The sequence below is a fragment of the Bradysia coprophila genome, chromosome X (genome assembly GCF_014529535.1).
Source record: "Bradysia coprophila strain Holo2 chromosome X, BU_Bcop_v1, whole genome shotgun sequence".
In the NCBI taxonomy this organism is placed as follows: Eukaryota; Metazoa; Arthropoda; class Insecta; order Diptera; family Sciaridae; genus Bradysia; species Bradysia coprophila.
This window is the reverse complement of record NC_050737.1, coordinates 9,388,593-9,412,675: the sequence shown is the minus strand read 5'-3', so window position 1 is coordinate 9,412,675 and position 24,083 is coordinate 9,388,593. Positions and strand designations below refer to the sequence as shown.

The following is a 24,083-nucleotide window of genomic DNA, read 5'->3' as shown; positions in this document are numbered from 1 at the left end:
CTCAAAAATGTAACCGACCATCTGTTTCAAAACGAAATTCCACGATAAATGAGTTTGTATACAGCAACACCAAAATTTTGAATTCACTCCCACATTCAAGAGAAACGCGGATATTTCCAAAGTTCTTTCAGAACCTTGAACACTTCATCATCTCTCAAAGTTGCGTATGTTTTACGGAAAATATGAATTAAAATTAATGCATTTGGAGCAAGCTACGAGGATGACAGGGACCATCAGCATATATTTAAGACGGGTCATTTCAATCATTTGGAATTTAAAGGAACATTATAAAAGTCACACTAAATTCGAAAAATCATTCATCCATTTACATCTTTACAGTCTAAAGAGCGAATAAGTTCAGTGAAAATAGCGAGTAGACACATTCACATCACAATTCACTAAAATTCTTGATTAATATTGTAATGGAAGGTTATTTCTACTCGATATTCTTTTTATTATACGAAAAAGAATATTCAGCAAGCAGGTATCTAATACTTGCAGACTATTTCTTTTCCACCCAAAATATGAATTTTCAAAAAAATAAAAATTCTCCAATGTCAACATTTCGAATTCAAATTGCGTGATTCGTTCAACTAGTTACAGATGGCGTTGTACTAGGTGAGTAGAAATTTTTAATTATTCTCTCCACTTCAAAACAGTAATGAAACATCATACGTCAAAAAAAGAAAGAAAAAAAACGCAGCGCAAAAAGATATAATTTCATTGATAATTCCGTAATTAATTAAAGATCAAATCATAATGTCCTAATGTCATTGACTCTTCAAGTTCTGTATAATGTGCCGAAAAAACCGAAAAATTTCGTGGGAAAATTGATTTTATATTTTGAAATTGAAAATCCTCCGACTTAAATACCATACACCTAGGCTAAAAAGTGCTGTCAATTTCAATTTCAATGATTTTGCATTTTACCTTTGTTTTAATTCGTAAGAAATTTAATTTAATTATTTCCTAATATTTTTTGATACAAATTCGAGTGTAAACAGTGTTCCGTGATTTGTGTAGTATGAGTTAAGATCCCCTGTGTAAAGTGGTTTGTGCCTCCGTTTGTAACTCGCTGAAAAATTAAAGGAAAAATGGCAAACATGTTGATCGATGAAGACCGTCGACGAAGGTAAATATTGTTTGTGTTCGGTATACATTTAACATGCAAATTCTTCGCCCAAAAAATAAGAATCCAAAAATTATCGTTCGGTTTGAAACCATTTTTGCCAATATAATGTCAATATGTACCTCTTGTTCAAAGTGTAAATGTTTTAATGGCACCAATTGGAAATTTGTCGAAAAATTAAATAAACGAAAACAGGGCCTTGATTCAAAGCCGCCATACAATAATATCGTAATTATAATACCACAAACATTACCACATTAAACGTGAATTATTAATTAGGCAAAGTTTTTGATTTTAATTCCGACCGAATGAACTAATCCCAAATTCATTTGTAACAAACGATAAAATATTGTAGTCCGAAGTGGTGGTGGTGGTCGCGCTACCATTTACTTCCAATTTTTATTAGTTTTCGTTTGTAACACATGAAACGGTGCAAACATGATGCAAAATTACCAAAATATCAAAGTAAACACATCAACTGATGATGGTAGCAAAATGAGTAATAATTAGTATTTTTCGATGATATAATCTCCAAACTACCTGTAACTAGTCTATTGTTTTGTTTGTATGTTCTTTTCTTCTTCTTTTGATTAATATTTAAATTCTAGACTAAAACACTGCTTCGTATCGTGAAATTTTTCGGTTGAATATATTTCAGGTCTTTTTACTCGCAAACTTTGTGTGTCATTCGATGGTAGTTTTGCCAAATAACATACTGCATGCTAGACACCGTTGAATTCTCGACCAAAGAAAAAAAAAACAAGTCTTTTCACATCCTTTTCATTGTTCAATTCGGGCTTTCCAATTGAATGTTGTGTTATGCATATATAGGTGCCAGGTGTACCTTAGTTAGTGTGATTCACTGTTTAACGAAAATGAAAATGTTGGCATTGGCTGTAATGGCTTATTTTGATGTCACGTGCACAAATATTTATTGAATCAGTCAACCATGGGATTTTATAGTTAGACTCTCCAACAAAAATACGGGGCGGGAAGGTTTTCGAACTGTATTTATCAGTGATGCAATCCGTTTTGCGTTCCACAATGAAATTTGTGGAAATTGACCAAATTGACTCTACGACAACATTGAGCCGGTATTGTTGAACAAATGTTCCGTAGATTTAGGTTTTTTGTTGTTGTTTAAATAAACTCGTTTGCAGAGGAAATATTGAGGATATTCAATTCGATTGAAATTATGCCGGTTCGTCTGTCATCACAATATAAATGTGTAAAAAAAATTACAATAACAATATTGTGTGAGTGTAAGGTGAGCGGACGTTGAACCGTTGATATCAACAGAATTTAGTTTCTATTTCCTTGCATAACACAACTTTGTTGTTGAATGGGGTGTTGTCTTTTCATGGCTTGGAGTTTTTTTTTTCATGTTGAAACTTTATGTAATGGGAACTATTACACTGGTCCTCAGTCAAGACCCTTGAAGGAACATAAAGACTTCTAGGGCTTATTAAAATTTTAATGGTCAATCAAAAACTGACCTGGTTTTAATATTCTTTAATGATAGAAAAGCTTTGGATTGCCATGAGATATTAGTTATTGGCAAAATGTTAAAAATTTGTCGACAAAGTAAAAACTCGGATGGCCTCTGTAACTTACTTCTATATTACTTTCCTTAACAACACTGTCTGAGTAATTTTGTTTAGTTTATCGCTTGTTTACGTTTACAACTGATTCGAGCCGGAAACGATTAAGGCTAGCGTAATGAATCATCTTCATATTCAAGGAACTGTCTATTCAGCTTCTTTGTTTACAAATACGATGTGGGATGATGTCTTATTCTACGATAAAGTTTTTAGAATTTAGAATTTAGGACAATAGGGCAATACTAAATATATTTTTTTAGTAAAAATCAAAGGAATTTTCATTGTCACGAAAGACCTAACAGTTGCTATAATCCACATAATTTTATAGATCCACCCTACACCACTTACACAGTCACAAATTCTATATCGTGTGTTTATTCCACTAAATGCTCAGATAAATTCACCTGCAAATCTGTCTGCACTTCCCATTACTCTGCTACCGCATACGCTCGAGCACAGTCGTACAAGTACAATGCATAATCCTAGACACAAGGAAATGTTTTGACAGAAATTTAGGGTATTGACAAATCGAACCTTTGTACAACTAGTCAGCGGGAAGTGAGACATGGCCAAAAATTATGATTGATTAGGATGTTGACTAGAGAATTCAACCTTTTAGAAACGGCAGTCGTATCTCAACAAAATCATCAAATCTGTTATGTCATTTGTGTAACATATCGCCGAGTAGTAGTTTTTATCACATGTTTAACTTATAAGAGAACATTGGTTAGACACTTGTCTTCATTGTCGATTGCAGATGAGTTGCCGTTTCTATAAGGTTTAAGATGCGGAAAGTGGAAGCTGATATGTAAACAATGTGCGGTGATGATGGAGTATTAGTCGATTAACATATATTTCTTAGCATAACTATAGTAGTAGTATAGTAGCACCCCATGAAGGTACTAAATAAAAATTGTCTAGAAAAATGCTTATTCTAAGTCTGACTGCTTTATTTCACTAACATCTACTTTGTACACAATTTCAAACCTCTTCCGTCTAACCGATTCATAATAAATCAACAAATTGACTCTATCTTGGCGAAAATCTCTATTATGCATCTTGCACGTATCATTGATAACCGTAATCGTGTACTGATTTCCTTTCTTTCTTTTGTTGTAATTAATTGAATATTGTCGGCAAAGTTGTTAATAAATTGATTAGCTGAAAAAGGAAAATGAAGAAAATCAATTATGTGCGGTAGAGGTGATCTAATCTAAATGATCTTTCATACTAATTTCAGGTTAAATGTCCTCGAGGACCAAATGCGCGATCCGCTCAGTATAGCTAATGTGGATTCATTGCTGGATACAGTGACCGCATTGGTGGCCGATTGTGATCATGAATCGATAAAGCGACTTAAAAACATTGAGGCGTACACACACCGATGTAAGTGGAATGGATTTTTTCTTCTTTTTTTGTTGGTGAAACTTTACTAGGTAGCTAGGAAGTAGTCCCTGATTGAAATGGCCAGGAGTTGCATTTTACAAATACAATTGACAATGTAAATTTCTGCGTTGTTCACTAATTGTTTGGAACAGCAACTACAACAACAACAAATATGTCGCCGAAATCTTATCTGCGCTCTACGTTGAAAAGGTCATTAAATGACGATAAGCTCAGCAAATATTTGTAGAAAGGGAAAATATCTTTCTACCGCACAGGGTGCTGACGATACTTAGGTTGTTGACAATGATTGTCTCATCGGGCGAGCAAAGTAACATAAAATCTGAACACGAGCCAAATTAATAAATTGTCGATGCAAAGGCGTGACGCCAAATTTTCAACCATATCTTGCATCTTTCGTACGTGTGACATACTTTATAAACGATCCCTAAGGGAAGTGGGACAAACAAGAGATTTATAAGAATTTTCGGTCAGTTTTTACCTTGTTTACGCAGGAAAATTTCAAAAAAAATAACTTGACGTCATTTGTATGCGAACGCGAACCCTCGACAGGTCCCTCATTTCCACTTCAAAAATTCCCTATTTCCACTTCGAGTTCATATTAACTTCAAATGCTGACTCATCAAAGAAATCAAATTTTTATGTATCCGTCCCGTCCCATCATAGAGTACGAATCTGTAGCTCAATTAATCGACTCCTAACAAAGAGATCAACTCATATGAACGGCCACATTCACTATTTCCTTACAGAATCGAGTTAGACAAAGCCTCTCCCCCAATACCATTCACTTAATTGTCTCTTCCATTCGCAGACGAAGCCTTGGCCAAAACAATAACCGAATTGCGTATGAAACCGGAAGATTTCAATTTGATCAAAGTGATTGGACGCGGTGCTTTCGGCGAAGTTCAATTGGTGCGACACAATTCGACGCAACAGGTGTATGCGATGAAACGCCTATCGAAATTCGAAATGATCAAACGGCCCGACTCGGCATTCTTCTGGGAGGAGCGACACATCATGGCATACGCCAATTCCGAATGGATAATCCAATTGCATTATGCATTCCAAGATCATAAGTATTTGTACATGGTGATGGACTACATGCCAGGTGGTGATATAGTCAGTTTGATGTCAATGTATGATATACCTGAAAAGTGGGCTGTTTTTTATACGATGGAAGTTGTGCTGGCACTAGACACCATTCATAATATGGGTTTCGTTCATCGTGATGTGAAGCCGGATAATATGTGAGTCGAGGTTAGATCGCCCAATGTTCGCCGATTTTCTAATAATTTTTATTTGTCAGGCTATTGGATAAGTACGGCCATTTGAAGCTAGCTGACTTTGGTACTTGTATGCGAATGGGTCCTGGTGGTCTAATTAAGTCAAGCAACGCTGTTGGTACACCGGATTACATTAGTCCCGAGGTGCTGCAGTCACAGAGTGGCGACGGAGAGTACGGACGTGAATGTGATTGGTGGTCGGTCGGAATATTTTTGTACGAAATGTTGATAGGCGACACCCCGTTTTATGCTGATAGTTTGGTTGGTACTTACGGTAAAATTATGGATCACAAAAAGTCGTTGGCTTTTCCGGATGATTGTGAGATCAGCGAAAATGCCAGGTCATTGATCAAAGCATTTCTGACTGATCGAACGGAACGACTGGGTCGTAACGGCATCGAGGAGATCAAGCGGCACAGGTTCTTTCAAAATGCCGACTGGACATTCGAGAATTTGAGAGAGTCTGTTCCGCCAGTCGTTCCCGATTTGACCGGTGACGATGATACCAGCAATTTCGACGATTTAGATCGAGATGACAGTCCGGAGGAATTGTTCCCAATTCCGAAGACGTTTGCTGGTAATCATTTGCCATTTGTCGGATTCACTTATACCGGTGACTATCAGTTGATGTCCAACGATATTGTTGACAACAAGACACACAACCATCATCATCGACCATCGAATAGTCAGGAAATACAACGATTGCAGAGCTTGCTAGAACGTGATCGATCGACGATTGACATGCTGGAAAAGCAAGAGAAAATGCTCCGACAACAAATCGAACAGAATATGCAACGTGAACGGGAAGTGAGCATTCAGATAAACACTTACGAGAAAGACTTGACGATGCTGAAGCATAATTATCGAGAGGCGCAACGAAAGTCTGACCATGAATCGGAGGCTCGCAAGAAAATTGAAAATTTGCTGAACGAAACGAAAAAGCGTCTGGACGATGAACAGAACAAACGGACTCGTGAGATGAATAACAATCAACAACACAACGACAAAATAAACGTGCTAGAAAAGCAGCTTAGTGACATGCAAGAAAAATACAAAACTGAAACGGAACATGCTCAGAAGTTGAAGAAACAGATAGCCGAACTAAGACTAGCCAAATCGGACGCTGAACACAAATCGAATGAATTACAATCGGTGCTGGTCGGTCTTCAAACGCAGCGCGATGTATTGCAGCAAGAGGTAGCCGAACTGCAGTCAAGGCTGGCCCAGGAACGTAACTCTCGGTCGCAGTCGGTTGAAATGCAAAAGGAAATGGAAATGAAAATTATCAACATCAACGCTGACCTGGAACGATCGGCCATACGGGAACAGAAAGTGACCGAAGACAATCGAATTTTGAATGAGAAAATTTCGTTTCTGGAAAAGGAGAACGCTTCGCTTGAACTGGAATTCAAATCCGCACAGAATCGATACCATCAAGAAGTCAGGGCACATCAAGAAACGGAAAAGTCGCGTCTAATGAGCAAAGAAGAGGCTAACAGGGAAGAGGAGGTCAAAGGTGAGTTTTGAATAAAATTTTGCCGAAATCAGTCTCTAGCCATTTCTGGCATGTCAACTAGTCTTGACAAATCTTTTACAGTCAATTCAATTTGATGTATTTAATGCAATGTCCATCAGATGTGAACCAACCATTTCATTGTTTTCAGCATTACAAACTAAACTGAATGAGGAGAAGTCTGCTCGTCAGAAAGCCGATCAGAATTCCCAAGAAAAAGAACGCCAAATTTCAATGCTTTCGGTAGATTATCGCCAGATTCAACAACGTTTACAGAAGCTGGAAGGAGAATTCAGACAGGTTGGTCTTTGGTTGCGACCGTTCAGTGTGCTCAACGCTCATCGATTTTGTGTCTTCTGTTTTTGATAGGAAGCTGAAAAGGTGCTTGCGCTGCACAGTCAATTGGAGCAAGAACACACGAAAAAGTCGACACTTCTGTCGGAGCTGAGCCTACAGAGTTCGGAGGTCGCTCACTTAAAAGCTAAGGAAATGCAGTTGGTGAAAGAGGTTGCACAATTACGTGAAACGAAGCGCAAATTCGAAGATGACGTTGTGAAAATCAAAAACGCTCACAACATCGACATTTTACAGGTATGTTAACGACCACTGTTCGCCGAACAGCAATTTCATTTCGTTTCATTTCCAGATGAAAGAACTGCAAGATCAACTTGAGGCTGAACAATACTTCTCGCGTCTATACAAAACTCAAAGCAGCGAACTGCGCGAAGAAAACGAAGACAAATCTAGATCTCTTTCTGAGTTGGAAGAGGAGCGCAGCTCACTATTGCATCAACTGCAAATCGCATTGGCTCGTGCCGATTCAGAAGCGTTAGCCCGTTCGATAGCCGAAGAAACGGTGGCCGATTTGGAAAAAGAAAAGACAATCAAAGAGCTCGAACTGAAGGATCTGATGTCGAAACATCGTACCGATTTAGCGACCAAGGAAACGGCTCTGTCCTCATTGCGTGATGCTGAAAATGAAGTGGCCAAAAAATTGAACAACAAACAAGCGGAATACGAGGAGCTGATGCAGGTGAACAATAAGCTTCAGGAAGAAATAACGCAAAACAAGGCCGACCAATCGGAAATGGAAAAACTGAAGAGTCGGCTGAAGAACGAAATTCTGCTCAAACAGACAGCTGTCAATAAGCTCACGGAAATAATGAGCCGAAAAGATACTGCTAATCCAGGTAAAACAAAGACTAAGGTCAGTTCGGCTGATTTAAGGAAGAAAGAAAAGGAGTACCGTCGCCTGCAACAAGAGATGACCCAAGAACGCGATAAATACAATCAATTGTTGCTCAAATACCAGGATGTTCAAAGTCAATTGAACGACGAAAGTCACGTAAGTTATCAATGTCGAGACCAAAACCAATGCGTTGCGGTTTACTTAATAATTTTCTATTCGTCTCTCCAGGCTAAAACTAAACTGCAAATGGAGATCGATTGCAAGGCAACGGAAATTGAGCATTTACAAATGAAACTGAATGAAACGGCATCGCTATCATCCGCCGATAATGATACCGAAGACAATCAAGATGTGTTTGAGGGTTGGTTGAGTGTGCCGAATAAACAAAATATTCGCCGACATGGATGGAAACCTCAATTTGTTGTTGTGTCGTCACGCAAAATTATTTTTTATAATTCCGAGGTTGACAAGCAGAACACTTGTGATCCGTTGCTTATATTAGACTTAAGGTGAGTGTCTTTGAAACGCTGCGTCGCCGTTCCGTTTTGTGTACGATCGCATTTTATCTGAAATTTCAGCAAAGTATTTCACGTTCGATCGGTCACTCAAGGTGATGTGATACGTGCAGATGCCAAAGAAATTCCAAGAATATTTCAATTGCTTTACGCTGGTGAGGGAGAGGCTAGACGACCGGACGAACAGCAACTTGACATTAGTACACTGAGGGGTGTGTCTGCCGATGAACGACCTGGGACTAAAATATTTAAAGGTAAAAGTTTAGTTGTGGGTGATGGAGACGACAGCGACACGGAAGTTAATTCACTTTCGTTTTTCCAATCAGGTCATGAATTTCTACAAATTAGTTATCATATGCCGACAACACCGTGTGAGGTTTGCTCGAAACCATTATGGCATATGTTCAAGCCACCAGCTGCTTATGAGTGTAAAAGGTACATTGGATGGTCGCTTGCTGTCTATTTCATGTCCTAACGTTTACCGTTTAATTTGGTGTAGATGTCGCAACAAAATCCATAAAGAGCATGTAGACAATAATGATCCACTAGCCCCATGTAAATTACATCACGATCCGCATTGCGCCAGAGAAATGCTATTACTTGCCACATCCGGTGACGATCAAAATCGTTGGGTAACGCGCCTATCGAAACGGATACAGAAATGTGGCTACAAAGCGAATTCAACGTCGAATAACAACACTGGACCGGAGGGAAGCAAAGTTTCGCCTAGGTAACGATTTGATTTGACTTTTCTTTTACATTTTTTTATTTAGTTTGCTTGCACAGCTCTCTACATTATCTTTCCTATTACACACAACTTTCAAATTCTTTTTTTTTATATTTTGAAAATTTTCTCATTTTTCTCATTTTTTTTCTCTCTTCGACGTTAAAAGTGAATAATGCGCCAATATCGTACAAAATCGACCAATTTCTTAAGCAAGCGTTTAATTTTGAAACGATTTCTGATTTCTGATTAAATGGTCTTGGGGTTATCAAAATGAAGTAATAGACACCATACTTCCTTGAAGTTTCTGATGCAAAATTTTGCACTTTATCTCATTTTAATGTTTATTTTGGTACATACCCACGTTAAGCAGAGCTGGACGCTAATTTCATCATCGCTCGTTCAGACTTAACTCTGCTTTTCCGGATGTCGTTGTCTTTCGACATCTTCATCATTTCTGCATGCAATTTTTTGACGAATCATTTCGTCGAATCAATGAGGTGTTGTATTTTTTACGACATTTACAAAATTTTTAAAGTTGGGTCACAGATGAGAGTTGGATATTTTTCCATTGAGTGGTCAAATTCATAATCCAGTATTCTGAACGGTCGGTTCATTCCAAGAAAGAGAGCGAAGCGACACGATTTTTTCTGCAAGACTCTTCTAATTACCGGACATCGGTTAACACACAAAAGAATTGTCTAACTGTAAGGAAAAAGTAGTTACCTTGTTTCCTGTGAATTCAGATTCACTATGAGTTTCAACATTTCGCATGCAACGAATCTTTGAAAATCTCAATTCTTTAAAGGCTAGCGATAGTTACGATTACTTGAATCCTCGGCCTGGACCAAAACAAATTCCAATTCCTTGAGAGTTTCAATAAACATTTTTGTTTGGTTCAGTTTGTCGTGCGAACTACGCGTTACGATAGAAAGGGTGCTTGTTAAAAAGGGAACCACTTTATTGTGTCTCTGCGTTATCAGAATGTATTTTCAAATTGAAAAGTTAAATTCATCAACTTTTCCAAATCGTTTTAAAGCTTTGTAGGTGATTTGTAATCGGTGCCAGTGGGTTTTGGTGTTGCACATCTCGGTGCTGCCGCAGGAAACGTGTTTAAGGTTTAGTCCTAAGCAGGAGGTCTCTCAACTTCTCAAATTCAACCTGAAATTATCCTGTTTGGAATGTGAACCTTGAATACGTGCCCAGCTGCATTCACTTGTGTTTGTGTACAACGGAGAACAACTAACACCAATTCCACATTGTGTCACCATCAAACAAGGCTTATCGTTCGGAATTTCAATTCTGACAATCTCTGAAAGAAGAATTCTGAAGAATTTTTAGTGATTTTTTCAGAATTTTTAGGAATATTTGGAGTTTTTCCGAAATAAAATTCCAAATAAAATGCCATGCCTTCGGACCGTTGTCGATTTTTCTATAGGGCGATTGAGTCTGTGGCAGAAAACGCGTTTAAGGTTAAATCTCTAGGCAGAGGCCAGCTTTAAGTTAACTTCTCAAATTTAGATTGAAGTTTACTTATTCGGAATTTTTAGGAATTTTCGAAATTTTTAGGAAATAAAATCGATCCCAGGGCCTTGGGGCTAAATTCGCTAAATTTGCCAAAGTATCCTTCTTTGGACCATTGTCTGGTTCTCTACAACGATTTTGCTTTACATTGATCTGAATTTGACCTATTCTTATTGTACAAGACCAGGTGCGCATTCACTTTTAACCACAGAAAGAAAATTCATTTCGAATTAACCAGAAACAACAAAATCATTTTTTTATCTTTCCAATCAATACAATTAAACAAATAGCCAATCAACTCGTTCCAACTACAAACCATATGCAGTTAATGTACAAAGATCAGCCACTCTTCCAGCAAATTCATCACTAAAACAACCTTAAAAAAACAAATAAACTTATGCATTTAACAGAACCAATAGAATTGAGAAAAGAAGATAGAAAGAAACAAAAAAAAAATCGAATTTTTCTCTTCCTTTTCTATGATGTTTTGATATAATTTTTAATTATTTTTTATTTTTAACAACAAGACGGATATTAATATTTAACGTTTTATTGGTTTATTGGTTAAAAGAAATTCTAATGATTTTTAGACACGCTGTGGTTTTCTTTTCTTTTTTAATTTATTAATTTTAAAATGACTGAAAATTTTGAGGAAGAAAAAAGATGTTGAAATGAAGGTTGAACATAGAATTGGTTTTGATTGGAAACCGAAAAGGAAATGGAAGCAAAATAATAACAACACAACAACTTGAAGAAAATAAATTTTGAGAATTTGTCATGTCATTTACATGTTTGTCACACTGCGGTACGGCGAATAATTTCACATATTTATATAATTGTAAGGAATATAATTAATTTAAAAAAGAATTATCAAATTTATACAGGGAAAACAAATGAATGAATTATTGATGATGGAATCAACGGCTTAACAAGACAAGAAGCGCCTTATTTAACTAGTTCTTAAACGATGGAATATCCGAATTAGACGATTTCCATGCCGAAATTTAATTCTATTTAACCACATCGGTTGCCTCAATCCCATTTTCTTTTATCGTCCAAAATTTTCCTACTCATAATAGACATCTAGAGGACCTGCCAATTTCGAAGATCCTAGATGACATCAGAAAATGTCCATAAATTTTCGACAGTGAGCCAAGGCGAATACTGACACTGGATAGTAAACATATCGTTCGTACCAAAAGCTATTTGCCAGTTACCTTTTAGTATGCTTATTCCCAGAGAAAAGTCACAGTGAAATTATCGAAATTTTGCAAGCTTCGACAGTCTCATTAATAAAACCGTAACTGCTTGGTAATTTTGAAAATTGAAATAAAAGTAAATTTCGATATCTAGTCTCGGACATTTCCAAATAATTTAAACTTCTTGCGAATAACTGATTTTTATGAACATTTTCTGGTGTATAACGATCGCCCAACGCCCACATATCTTCAAAGAAACAATGTAACCGTTTGCTCAACTCATCCAATATTGTCCAAGAATATGTTGAAGCATTTCGATGGAACGCTCCAGTTGTTGATATTGTCTCACACATCACATCTCCACAATTTACGATAGTAGTCTCGATTATGTTATATGGACGCTGGAGCGGAAAATATGGAAAAACGAACGAACAAAAAAAACCGACATCGTGTGCCAGTTTCAGAATCGATTGTTTGGTGAAAGTAACTTCTATTTAACTGGTCGACGTTTGAAAGCGAGAGGAGAGGTTTTGCGATGAAATTTCTTTTTGTGCGGGAGAATTTAAAAAGAATATGACACCTCAAGGGGGACTGAGCCTGTCATAACTACACACCTGCGTTTTGACCCAAAGTTATCTAAAAACGAAATTAGCTCGAAAATCAATTAGAGTGAAATGTGAAGTGTATCTTAGAATAGAGTGTATTGGAGCTCCGATTCGGTGCATATTCTGACTTTATCTACCTCATAAGTGATCGAGTTTTTTTTTCTTTGTTTCAATGTTTCACAACTTTACTACTTAAATCGCTCATTGAGTTGTAGGACCATGAAGGTCATAAACTCTTCTCATAAAAAAAGAGTTGTTGTGTCAGTAAAATAGTTATCCCTTAGCGTTTAATAAAGTTGTATACGAATCTGCGAAAAGCGATCCGTCAAATTAGATTTGGTTTAATTGAACGGTTGCAGTGCGTAGTTAATTGGGTTTTTATCTAACACTATTTAACATATTTCAAAAGGTAAACGGTGTTCACAGGTGAAAGTCTGCTCTAGATACTAAATAACCAAACAAAAACAAATTATTTTTGCAAAATGCACACTAAAAAAATCAACATAAATTGACGAATACCCCACAACATTAATCTAAACAAATTTGAGTTTATATTTTTATTAGATGATCCTCCAGAGCTTCAGCGAACTAAAAAAAAAATTGCTAGATAATTTGTCAACGTCACCAAATCGTAGCCATAGCGATACCGAAATAGAAAAAAAGAGAGTTTAAATCACGCCCCCGACCTCCCGTTTGAAACGAATTTATTTTAAACTTTTTTTTTTATAATTTTTGACTAAATCAACTTCGAAACACGAACACAACATTATGAGAAAGACGATGGTGCTAAAACGTTTTTATTTGTTTTTTTGATCGATTGTCTCCGCATAAATAAATAATAATAAAAAAAATGAAGAAGAAGAAAATTGTATCCCTCCAGTAAATAAGATGGAAATTTTATTTGTTTTTTGTTTGTTTGTTTTATCTTTTTTAAATTAAATTGAATTCAAATTTACGATTTAATAAAATAAAAATAAAAAAACTTGCATCCATACACACACGATGAGACAATTTTGTACATTCCTCTTTTTTTGAAATTTAAATAGACGAGAGCATTGTTTTTTAACATGTATATCATCGATGCGATCTTAATTTACCTAATGTTTAAATTTAAATATTTAATGAAAAAATAAAGTAAAGAAAAATAATGTTAAAATTAGTGGCCAAAAAGTAAGTTACTTATATAAACATTATATAAATACCGCGACTGTATATCATTTTTTGTCTTATAAATAGATAATCATGCGAGACGCCAGATAATCATTTTCTCGATTGACGGTGGACTGTAAAATATCTTTAGCAATAAAAAATAGTTTTTTTTTTCTTTCATTCGTACACAAAAATACTAAATCCAACCAAATCAATCACACTGTTGCTTTGCATTTTCTTTTTTAATTCTTCACAATCGATTTGTCTTGTCCTATTTAAAAATAAAGATTAATTTTTTTAGTCAACGTTTGTATGTTAAAAGAAAAAAACAAAATTTAATGAAAATGATTGAGTGCCTTTTTACTATTGAAACCGCAACAGCAATTTTCCAAGACATTAAAAAAAATTAGAAATTAAAAAGATGAAAAAGTTAAATTTGTAATTCAAGAGAAACGGAACAGAAGTTAAAAATATTTTGTTTGCATGTTTGGCAAAACCACGAGCTCTTACATTTAATCTTTTTTTTTTAATTTCTCAACCAATTTCTTGTTGATAGTAAAAGATAAAATTGTTAATAATATCAAAAGAGAAGAAATTTGTTTTTAATTAACCGAATGAGAAGCTGATGAGACGATGTCACTTAATTCTGTGTGTGCCCTTACGTGTCTTTACAATTTAAGTGTTTCCGGATATCTAACAAGGATCCTAAACTTTTACTCAGAGACAAAGTGCCTAATCAAATTCGTTTTTTCTGATTTAGAAATGTAATTTCTAAGGAGTGGTGGCAGTGAATAGTGGAGCAAATCTAATGGTAAGTAATTAATCAAGTGAATTTGCCAAATATGCAAGAAGGGGTCAATTCTGTGCAGCAGTCCACGATGCAAGTAAATTTCTGTGGAGCTGGGATTATCGATGAATGTTTAGACTCGTGAAATAAGAGATAGCAATCCATTATATTGATATGGATACACTCCGTTCATCTCTAAAAACACAATTTTAGATTTATCAGGGGTTTAACAGTCACCGATGAAGAGTTGGGATCAAAAGTCGGTCTATTCCATCTATCAAAGTGACGTCAAATCAAAATTTTTTCTGCCCACTTCTATCAGTGGAAGAGGCTTGTTGAAAAATAAACGATTTTGTAATTATTTGGCTAAAAATTTTGGTTTGACGTTTAAGACGTCACTTTGACATATGGAATAGACCGTTTTTTGATCCCAACTGTCACAACTAACAGTCTTTTTTCGTTTTTGTATTTCTTCACACTTTGGCGATTTTTCTTGCTGATTACAAAAATTCTCAAAAACTGATGAAACACCATGAAAAATCACCAAAGTGTGAAGAAACGCCAAGAAAAATTGTCAAAGCGTGAAGAAACGCAAAAACGAAAAATTCCGCTAATTGGCGTTTCTTTACACTTTAACGATTTTTCTAGGCGTATTATGAGTTTTTTTTTAGAATTTTTGAAACACCGGAAAAAATCACCAAAGTGTGAAGAAACGCCGAGAAAAATCACTTAGCAGCATGGCATATTTTAAGGGAATTAAATTCCCGACAATTTCTGAAATGTACCGAAAGTTCCTAAATCTTATTTGTTGGCTTACCGAAGATCAAAAACAACTAAAAATGTACCATACAGGTTTTGCAATATGTAGCCATACAAGTGAGTAAGTAAACATAACATTCTTCAGTACGGTATAATAAATTGCAGAGCTTGCAGACGTTCACCTTAACCAAGAACTGGTATATTCAAATTTGAGTAATGTCGGGTAATTCTATGCTCACTAGGAAGATTAACAAAAAAAAAACGTTCTTCTAATTAATTATGCAAATCATTCAATCCAAAATCCGACCTTTTATGCTTGTTTATTCAGGGTATGTCCACTTAAAACGATTGGTGTTCAGTCCGCCAATTAGAAAAACATATTTATTTCGGAATTTATTTTAAATGTACGTTTCGGGTTTAACAGTATAGTTATGCGCACTATTCCGATAAGAAGTCGAGTTCTAATAAAGTCCTGTGTCATTTGATTGTCCGTCTGTTTTTAAACACATGTTGTATATGAATACGCTCCCGTCTCAGGTATCGATGATTTCACTTGAAATTATTTGCTTAACGAGAACTTAAAAAAAAGAGGTATATACAAGAGTGGACGGGATAGTAAGGGTTTTTTTCGTTTTTCTGAATCTCTGATTTTTTGGAATAAGGAATCACAATTACAATCCAATTCTCTTTATTCATTCCACACGCACTACCAATGTTAAGACGTGGATATCGAATGTGTAATGAATAAAGAGAATTGGATTGCAATCGTTGAAAATATAAAAATTTCAAGAATTGTTATAGGCCGGTCGACAACATAGGGTATTTCTAAAAAAGAAAAAAGTCCTAAAATTATCTTAGCAGCAGGTAGGTATGGTAACTTTTAAAACAATGTCGTCGTTGTTAGTTAACCTAAGTCTTTCAAAGGGACCGGTTTAAAAATGAATCGGCTAAATCAACGTTCTAATTATCGGTTCGCGCTAACATTCGTATTTATTAGTCTTCTGCAATTATCAAATTGTGAGAAAGTTGACGTAGCAACTTACTGTACAAACGTTCGTCAAACATTTGTGTGCACCGGCCTGGACTTTGGTTCTACAGACATAACAGAATTAGAGTTGGTGGCAAACGAGAAATATCTCGAACAATCGATTTATTTTGGAGAGTCAAATTTGACAACCATCCCCAAAAACCTATTCGCAGCATTTCCATTGGCACATAATATTGAATTTGAAAATTGCGGAATCAAATCGGTGTACAAATGGAATTTTGTGAACGGTGAAACCGCGGATACGCTCAACTTGCATTCAAATCAAATTCAACAACTTTCAAGTGAAGTGTTTGCGAATATGGACAGTTTAAATGCACTCAATCTGCAGAATAATTTGATAAATGAATTTGATTCTGATAGTTTCAAAGGACTTCCAAGATTGACAAAATTATTTTTAAGTAAAAACAACATCACCCGAATACCAACGGGTCTATTTAGTCCATTGGTAGCACTCGAAGAAATCTACCTGGATGACAACCACATTGAAGTGATAGATGACGATGTTTTTCGATTTAACATCGAACTCCGTTCCATTAATTTCGGTAAAAATAAAATATTTTCTTTTTCGAAAAGCATTGTTCGTTGGTTGGGCCACCCATATGAGCTGGATGTTTCGCATAATCCAATTGAAGAGTTAAATCTTATAAATTCTGACCGCTTGATACTATCGCATACAAAATTGACAACTTTACGCCTTACAAATAATGTTTACGGTGTGGTTGCCACGCACACTCCAATAGCTGAAGTCGTGTTCACCAATGCTATGGATATTCAAAAGTTGGACTTAAGCTACAACCGAATCTCAGACATAAGTAACATAACCAGAAACGGCTTTTACATTTGGTATCTCGATCTTTCACACAATCCAATTGGTCATATTAATGTTAAAGCATTTTCGAAATTAACATCGCTGCGTGAGCTGTACTTGTCGGGAACTAATCTTCTGGGATTGGATTTTGGATCATTCCCGTATAGTAGCCCGCATGGAGAGATGCAGTTGAATATTTTAGACTTATCGTACAACAATCTCAAGCATTTTGACGTCGAGATCTTGTCATATCAAAGCAATTTACAGTCTTTGTATCTCGACGGTAATCAATTATCAGAACTAAGTCATGTTAATCTTAAAGAATATTTCAATAATTTAAGTGAAATTGGACTTTCGCATAACAATTGGAACTGTACCTTCCTAAGAAGTATGATCACACATTTACACCGTAAGTCTATTGAGCTTAGAGTAGATGAAATTGCTCACAATTCAACGATCAATATAATTGGAGGAATAGAATGTTTTGATGTTGAAACCACTACTCAGTCTGGTTTTTTAATCTAAGGCAATGAATTTGATCTGCGAATACCAGAACAGAAACACAAATTTGAAATTTATTTTTTTTTTCTTATCAATAAACTTTTAGATTTTTTTTCTTCTTTTTTTTCTGGGTTTGGTCCTTTGAACCATATGAATTGCCGACCACGTTAAAGAATATCTTACAAATGAATTAACGAAATATTAAACGAAGCTTAAGTGAGGCTACGTGTGAAAGTACCGTATCTTGAAGATGATCTATACTGGCTTTCAGTGGCTATGTAAGGGGTCGGCAGGTAGAGTTCACTACTTATTTTTGTCTGAGTTATTAGCATAAAAAAGTAAAAGTATTACCCTCGCGAAATTCCAAATTTTACCATATAAACATAAGAATTTCGCACCGTATGGGCGCGAAATTCCTACCAGCCGTATGTACCCTCACGGAATTTTGAAAACCGGCACATTTTCTGTTTCTGTGTTTTACTTGAGTTTTTGATTTCTCGATATTAAAATACATGCAAAATTCACAAAAAAAAACACAGTAAACCACAAAACAGAAAATGAGTCGGTTTTCGAAATTCCGTGAGTGTAGGAAGATTTACAAAAAATAACTTACTTACCGCCCAATGGTCTCTCCAATTCGATGTTTAACTTTCAACAGACGGCAAGCATATTACCAGTAGATGGAAATAAAATCGCTTCATTCGTTTAACCGTATTTCAGAAGACACTTGATAGAGCTGGTTATTTATTTTGTCTACGCAAGGCTCGTTTATCCAGCACAATATTTATGTGTGAATGAAACAGCTATTATAATCTCGGAATTGTAAGAAGTTACAATTACAATCCAATCGACGCTATTCATTCCACATGCATTACCAACGTTACGACATTTACGTATGTATTGTAAAGTGTAAATCTCATGTGGAATGAATAAAGTCGATTGGATTGTAATTGTTGAACATGTAACTTCTTATAATTCTCCCACCGTAATGTCCGCAAAAAGCTCGATTACAAAAAGAGGACTTACGAGTTTTCTGATGTTAAAACCAACATTTCTCCCATTTTTCTTCCACAATGTATTTAAATGAAAATTTCTTTAGCAGCAACTGAACTTTCATATTTTACTTTGTTCAGTTATCCACCCCACGACGCTATGGGACTGAAGATGGGTAACTTTTTGTATTCACCACCAGTCATGTACGCCTTGATTTGAGGAATTGATTCAAAACGAGCCAAATACGAATTTATGATATCGGCTCCCTCAAAAGATTTTTCATCAAATAAACGATTGAAATCAAGTGCATCGTACAGCAGAAAGTCAACGTATGATATTTTGTCTCCAAGAATCCATTTGTTAGAGTCTAAGAATCTACTGAACTCCTTCACCAATTCCGGCAGAATTTTTAAATAATCTTCCCTGCTTTGTTCGAAGTTACTGCTGAAATAGACGAGTCGTATCAAACCCATACGTAAATCAGTGGCCTGTTGTTCGGCTAAATCTAGTCGTTGTGTTTCTGCTTCATTTTCGCCAATCAAATTGAATTTCCTTCCCAAGTAACGTAAAATGGCCGTACTCTAAGCAATTTGAAGAACAATTGATTACTAATTGAGAATATCATTTTACCTGAGTTACCTGAGTCAATTTTACGTCGCCATCAATGTAGTACGGAAGATTGGGAAAATCCAGATCTAAACTCGACTTATCAGCCTGCCACACCTTCCTCTCTTCTTCACTGAATTCATACAATTTTTCTTCAAATTCAGCTTCAGTAAAATGCAATAAGTTCCGAATGGATGAAGTTAATCCACGCACGTTCCAATATCCTAACACTGGTGCCATTGTAGCACTTCACGTTCAACTGAATGCGTAAAGTGACTTGCACATAACAAAATGCCCAAATTTTTTAATCAAATTTTATTATCTTCATAGTTCATCTATGGGTCGCCTAAATCAACGTGATTAAGTTCTAACTGGTGAATGGTAAATTTAATTTCCCATTCATATTTAGAATTTACGCACTCTAACGTCAGTGAGGCTCCAACGTGCATGGTTAGATGTAGTGTAGCCATAATTTATTTTAAATGTGTTGTGTTTATAAATATCATTTGCGCAGCAGAATTCGTATCGCTCAGATCGTATTTATTTTGCAAAGAAAAACAGTTTCAACGGGATTTCAGATTGATAACTTGATAACAAAGATGAGGCTAATTTTTCAATTGACTGCCTTTTAGTATACAAATGACGAATATCCATGGATCATGATCGGAAATTAAGTTTTGAAATGAACAATTGATTCGATTATTATGTTCATATTGTATTTAACCTCGATCGAATGCAGAAATGTGTGCTCGTAGATGAGGAAACTTGGCGCCACCGGTACGAGTTCAACTTTGTACAGGAAAGATTTTCTTTAAACTGACTATAGTAGAGAATATGACACCCGATGGTTTCATTCATAGAATCTACCGAAAATCTACCGTGTTCATGAAAAGACTTATCTGAAGAGCTGTGTCTAGTTGTGACAGTTTCCATTAGTGAATTTACTTAAAATATAGATGGAAGTCCAAAGAAAATCGTTACTTTTAACTATTTTACAAAACTGAACATTTCTGCGTTATGTCTTGTGAATTTATCAGCCCAAACGCGCTACAACGAGTTTAAGCCAACTATGAAAATAAATAATACAATCAAAGGCATAAAATAGAAGACAATACCACAGAAAGAAGAAAACATCCAAATATCCATTTTAAAAAGAATAATCGGAACTTGCGTCACAATTAAAATTTAGGTGTTCTGTGACTGATCACCTAAACTTCACCCAAGATAAGCTTTACTTATCGCGTGATTTGTTTGTTTCCATCGTTCTATTCCATTATGTAACAGTCTGTCTTTTCATTTCTTATATTCCACACGTACGAGTAAAGCTTCAACGATGTGGAACGAACAAAACTGCCCAGCGATAAGCTCCCAAAAATTTTATTTGAGTTAAGTTTATATACACTCAACGCACTTCAAGCATGACTGGTATTCTAAATAGGGTACTGAAACTTAACAGTGTGTCACACAACTGTAAAACACTGTAAAAAAAACTATTTCATACAAAATAGTACTTTATCTACTGTAAGTTGAAAAAATTCATAATTTTCAGCATGAATCTAGTTAGCAAAGACAGTCAATTTACACACTAAAATTTCCGTGCGCATAAGTTTTTTCTGACTTCTCCCTTGTAACGTAATGTACTAATATATTTAGTTAAATATATGCTTTATGCATATATCCAATATTTTTATTTTATTTGTTGTTGGTTTTGAGACCGTTCTAACAGCCTTTTACAGCCAATTACAAGTTCAGTCTGGACCACCGCAACTTATGCGCACGCAATTGACAGAATCCTACTACGATCATGTGTAGTAGGATTTTGTGTTGATGTGTTTTGCTTGAAAATTATGAATATTTCAACTAACAGTAGATAAAATCTTGTCGCTAACACTTTAGTAAATGGGGTTTTGCGGACACGATGTGTTGCCGAACTCGCTCCGTTCTAATCCTGCAAACTCACATCTAGTGCGCAAAACAACCCCATTTACTAACTAGTTAGCAAAATAGCTATTATTTGGCAGCTGTCGACTATGGTCACTTTTGCTTGAAGTTGATTGATACAACCCTAAAAAAAAGTTGACTCTCACACAGTTATCGTTGTTGTTAGTGCACCTCTGGCTTAAATGAAAAGCAGCTTTAAGCATTGATTGATTAACGTAATATTTATGTGCATCAATCAAGTTGACCTTTGCAATTGTCTTATCAGCAAACAACAAATTGAGTTTAACCTTTTCGTGAATGCCAAGATTATAAAGATCGATGTAATCTATTTCGTGTGTGGCGAGATCTGAAACTTACAAAATTAGTAGAAACTAATAGTTGCTTGCAGTATTTTACAGTATCAACACAATTTTGCAATCGGTTATACGAAAGTAATTAATTTTCTTCCGGTTACTAGCAGCATTCAGGTAGGTTGCATAATCGATTGGTTTCAACATGAAACATTAAAATGGAAAGCTTCATCAAATTTTCCATGTTAATTCTCTGCAATTCAATCGAAAATATCGAAAATGAAACTGATCTGAGCTTCTGTGGGTCGCATAAACAATTTGAACATGAAAGAAATCGTTTTTATTTTCCTATTCTCAGGCCAGAAGCAATCACTAAGGAAACATGGTTGAACAACTGGACGTATTAATTGTTGGTGCAGGCTTTGCCGGCCTGCATTTGCTGAATAAACTGCGTAAATTAAACTTCAAGGTGAAAGTTTATGAAGCTGGTTCTGAAATAGGAGGTGTATGGTATTGGAATTGCTATCCAGGAGCAAGAGTGGACAGCGATTTTCCATTTTATCAATTCTCCGAAGGCGACATTTACAAGGACTTCGAATGGACTGAGCGATTTCCTGGGCGAGAAGAACTGACAAGATACTTTAAACATGTCGACCGCAAGTTGAACTTGAGCAAAGATATCAAGTTCGATGCACAAGTTACAAGTGCCGAATTTAACGGTCAAACTAACCAATGGCTGGTGAAAGTAAATGATAGTGACCAGCCTGTTGCCAATGCAACGTTTTTGTTGTTGTGCACAGGTGCTTTGGATCGTAATTATACTCCGCCGTTTAAGGGTGTTGATAAGTTCAGGGGAATGACACTTCATACTAGGCAATGGCCAAGAGATGGTGTCGACGTTGCTGGAAAACGGGTTGCAGTTATCGGAACTGGGTCGAGTGGTGTTCAAGTTATTCAAGAAATCGCGTCGCAAGTCGGTCATCTTACCGTGTACCAGCGCACACCCAACCTTGCTCTTCCAATGCAGCAATCTTCTCTTCTGGATCAAACGAAATGGAAATTTCCAACTGTTGAGGCTATTCCCGAAACTTTTAAGAGAGTTCGTAACACGTTTTCTGGAATGGATTTTGATAACATTCCAAAAAATGCTGTCGACGTTACAGCCAAAGAACGGGAAATGGTATTTGAAGCTCTCTACAAGAATGGTGGATTTTCCTTTTGGATAGGAACATTCAAGGATGTTCTTTACAATCAAGAGGCCAACGATGCTGCGTATCAGTTTTGGTACAAGAAAACGAGAGCCCGTATAAATGATCCCGTTAAGCAGGAAATTTTGGCTCCGACCGTACCACCTCATCCATTCGGCACAAAAAGACCTTCACTGGAACAACGATACTATGAGGTCTTCAATCAACACAACGTGGACATAATTAACATTCGTAAATCACCAATCATTGAAATCACTGAGAAAGGAATCAAAACACAGAATGAAGGGGTAGTTGATGTAGACATCATTGTCTTTGCAACCGGATTCGATGCTTTAACCGGAGGCATTCTCAACATTCCGATGATAAATGATCGTCAACAATCCCTTCAGGACAAATGGAAGAATCGTATCCTGACTAATGTTGGTATAGCGGTAGCTGGTTTTCCGAATATGTTCTTCACATATGGTCCTCAGGCACCAACCGCATTTGCAAATGGACCAGTTTGCGTAGAAGTCCAAGGCGATTGGATAATTGATTTACTTGTACGAATGAGGAAAGAGGGAAAAACGAAAGTCGAGGCAACAGAGAAAGCAGAATTGGAGTGGAAGCAACGTGTGAACGACGTCTGGAGCAACAGTTTATTTCCTCTGGCAAATTCGTGGTATCAAGGTGTCAACATTCCCGGTAAGCCGCAGGAAGCCCTCAGTTTTGCAGGAGGTATGGTTGCGTACAATTCTATTTTGAATGAATGCGCCAAAAATAATTACGACGGATTCGTGTTATCTTAGAAATTTCATTGAGTTCAATATTCACTTAGTTATGTCTGAAAGTTTTGTGTCCCTTTCTGTATACTTTTCCGGATCCACAATAAAACAAATTCAATATTCAGATTTTGTCGAGGCTTTCATTAATGGTAAATTACGTGCCAATTGGGCTTCACACAAAAAGTACCATTTCCATCATTTGCCCCATCGAAGTAAAATTTTGGCACCTACAAATAAAGTCAACTTTGCCATGTTTTTGAGTTAACATATTTTATAAATACTACAATACTTAGGTCCGACGATGGACCACCTCCTTTAAGTCCCCATTTCAGAATATTTGTGATGTCACAAGTACTTTGTGTTGTCACAAATTTTGAGCATCACTAATATTTTGTGATGTTCAATTTTTGTGACATCACTAAAAATTTGTGATACAAATTTTTGCGCTATTAGAAAACGAAAAAATATGTGTTATTCGTAAATAACTGAGGGTGTGGGGGTCAGAACGTTTGAATGTCACTAGAGAAATGGTTAAAGTCGAGC

General features: G+C 36.1%; 4 protein-coding genes and 1 long non-coding RNA gene across 6 annotated transcripts; 3 read left to right on the top strand and 2 right to left on the bottom strand.

The window, feature by feature from the left end:
* Window positions 1-657: 657 nt before the first annotated feature.
* Window positions 658-13,522, top strand: LOC119080449 (rho-associated protein kinase 2). 2 transcript variants are annotated; one of them, XM_037188826.1, is made up of 12 exons: window positions 658-1,132; window positions 3,971-4,116; window positions 4,946-5,381; window positions 5,441-6,933; window positions 7,082-7,230; window positions 7,300-7,521; window positions 7,577-8,275; window positions 8,348-8,628; window positions 8,698-8,888; window positions 8,961-9,069; window positions 9,134-9,364; window positions 13,251-13,522. In XM_037188826.1, exons 1-12 carry the CDS (start codon window positions 1,095-1,097, stop codon window positions 13,252-13,254), a joined length of 3,999 nt encoding a protein of 1,332 aa, XP_037044721.1. In that variant the 5' UTR covers window positions 658-1,094; the 3' UTR covers window positions 13,255-13,522. The 2 variants fall into 2 exon arrangements, with proteins under 2 accessions (XP_037044721.1, XP_037044713.1); XM_037188818.1 differs by having other exon boundaries at window positions 660-1,132; window positions 11,173-13,522.
* Window positions 13,523-16,274: 2,752 nt separating this feature from the next.
* On the top strand, window positions 16,275-17,836 carry LOC119080635 (leucine-rich repeat-containing protein 15-like). The gene has a single exon (XM_037189049.1). It carries the CDS (start codon window positions 16,320-16,322, stop codon window positions 17,760-17,762), a length of 1,443 nt encoding a protein of 480 aa, XP_037044944.1. The 5' UTR covers window positions 16,275-16,319; the 3' UTR covers window positions 17,763-17,836.
* Window positions 17,837-18,798: 962 nt separating this feature from the next.
* On the bottom strand, window positions 18,799-19,697 carry LOC119080905 (glutathione S-transferase Mu 3-like). Its single transcript, XM_037189501.1, has 2 exons — window positions 19,371-19,697; window positions 18,799-19,312 (listed from the first exon to the last, which is right to left on the bottom strand). The coding sequence occupies exons 1-2, from the start codon at window positions 19,575-19,577 to the stop codon at window positions 18,872-18,874; spliced, it is 648 nt and encodes a 215-aa protein (XP_037045396.1). The 5' UTR covers window positions 19,578-19,697; the 3' UTR covers window positions 18,799-18,871.
* An 857-nt stretch (window positions 19,698-20,554) lies between these two features.
* LOC119081028 lies at window positions 20,555-21,274 on the bottom strand. The gene is made up of 3 exons (XR_005088418.1): window positions 21,106-21,274; window positions 20,620-20,622; window positions 20,555-20,566 (listed from the first exon to the last, which is right to left on the bottom strand). It is a non-coding gene; the product is annotated as an uncharacterized LOC119081028 (long non-coding RNA).
* Window positions 21,275-21,425: 151 nt separating this feature from the next.
* LOC119080564 (baeyer-Villiger monooxygenase-like) lies at window positions 21,426-23,666 on the top strand. Its single transcript, XM_037188977.1, has 2 exons — window positions 21,426-21,745; window positions 21,927-23,666. Exon 2 carries the CDS (start codon window positions 21,951-21,953, stop codon window positions 23,562-23,564), a length of 1,614 nt encoding a protein of 537 aa, XP_037044872.1. The 5' UTR covers window positions 21,426-21,745; window positions 21,927-21,950; the 3' UTR covers window positions 23,565-23,666.
* Window positions 23,667-24,083: the final 417 nt, after the last annotated feature.

Bases quoted from the DNA above. Each gene is read 5' to 3' on its own strand.
- LOC119080449 (XM_037188818.1), top strand. From the start codon at position 1,095: ATGGCAAACATGTTGATCGATGAAGACCGTCGACGAAG. The intron at 5,382-5,440 runs GTGAGTCGAGGT...TTTATTTGTCAG, and splicing joins GATGTGAAGCCGGATAATAT to GCTATTGGATAAGTACGGCC. The intron at 7,522-7,576 runs GTATGTTAACGA...TTTCATTTCCAG, and splicing joins ACAACATCGACATTTTACAG to ATGAAAGAACTGCAAGATCA.
- LOC119080635 (XM_037189049.1), top strand. From the start codon at position 16,320: ATGAATCGGCTAAATCAACGTTCTAATTATCGGTTCGCGCTAACATTC.
- LOC119080905 (XM_037189501.1), bottom strand. From the start codon at position 19,577: ATGGCACCAGTGTTAGGATATTGGAACGTGCGTGGATTAACTTCATCC. The intron at 19,313-19,370 runs GTAACTCAGGTA...CAAATTGCTTAG, and splicing joins GCGACGTAAAATTGACTCAG to AGTACGGCCATTTTACGTTA.
- LOC119080564 (XM_037188977.1), top strand. From the start codon at position 21,951: ATGGTTGAACAACTGGACGTATTAATTGTTGGTGCAGGCTTTGCCGGC.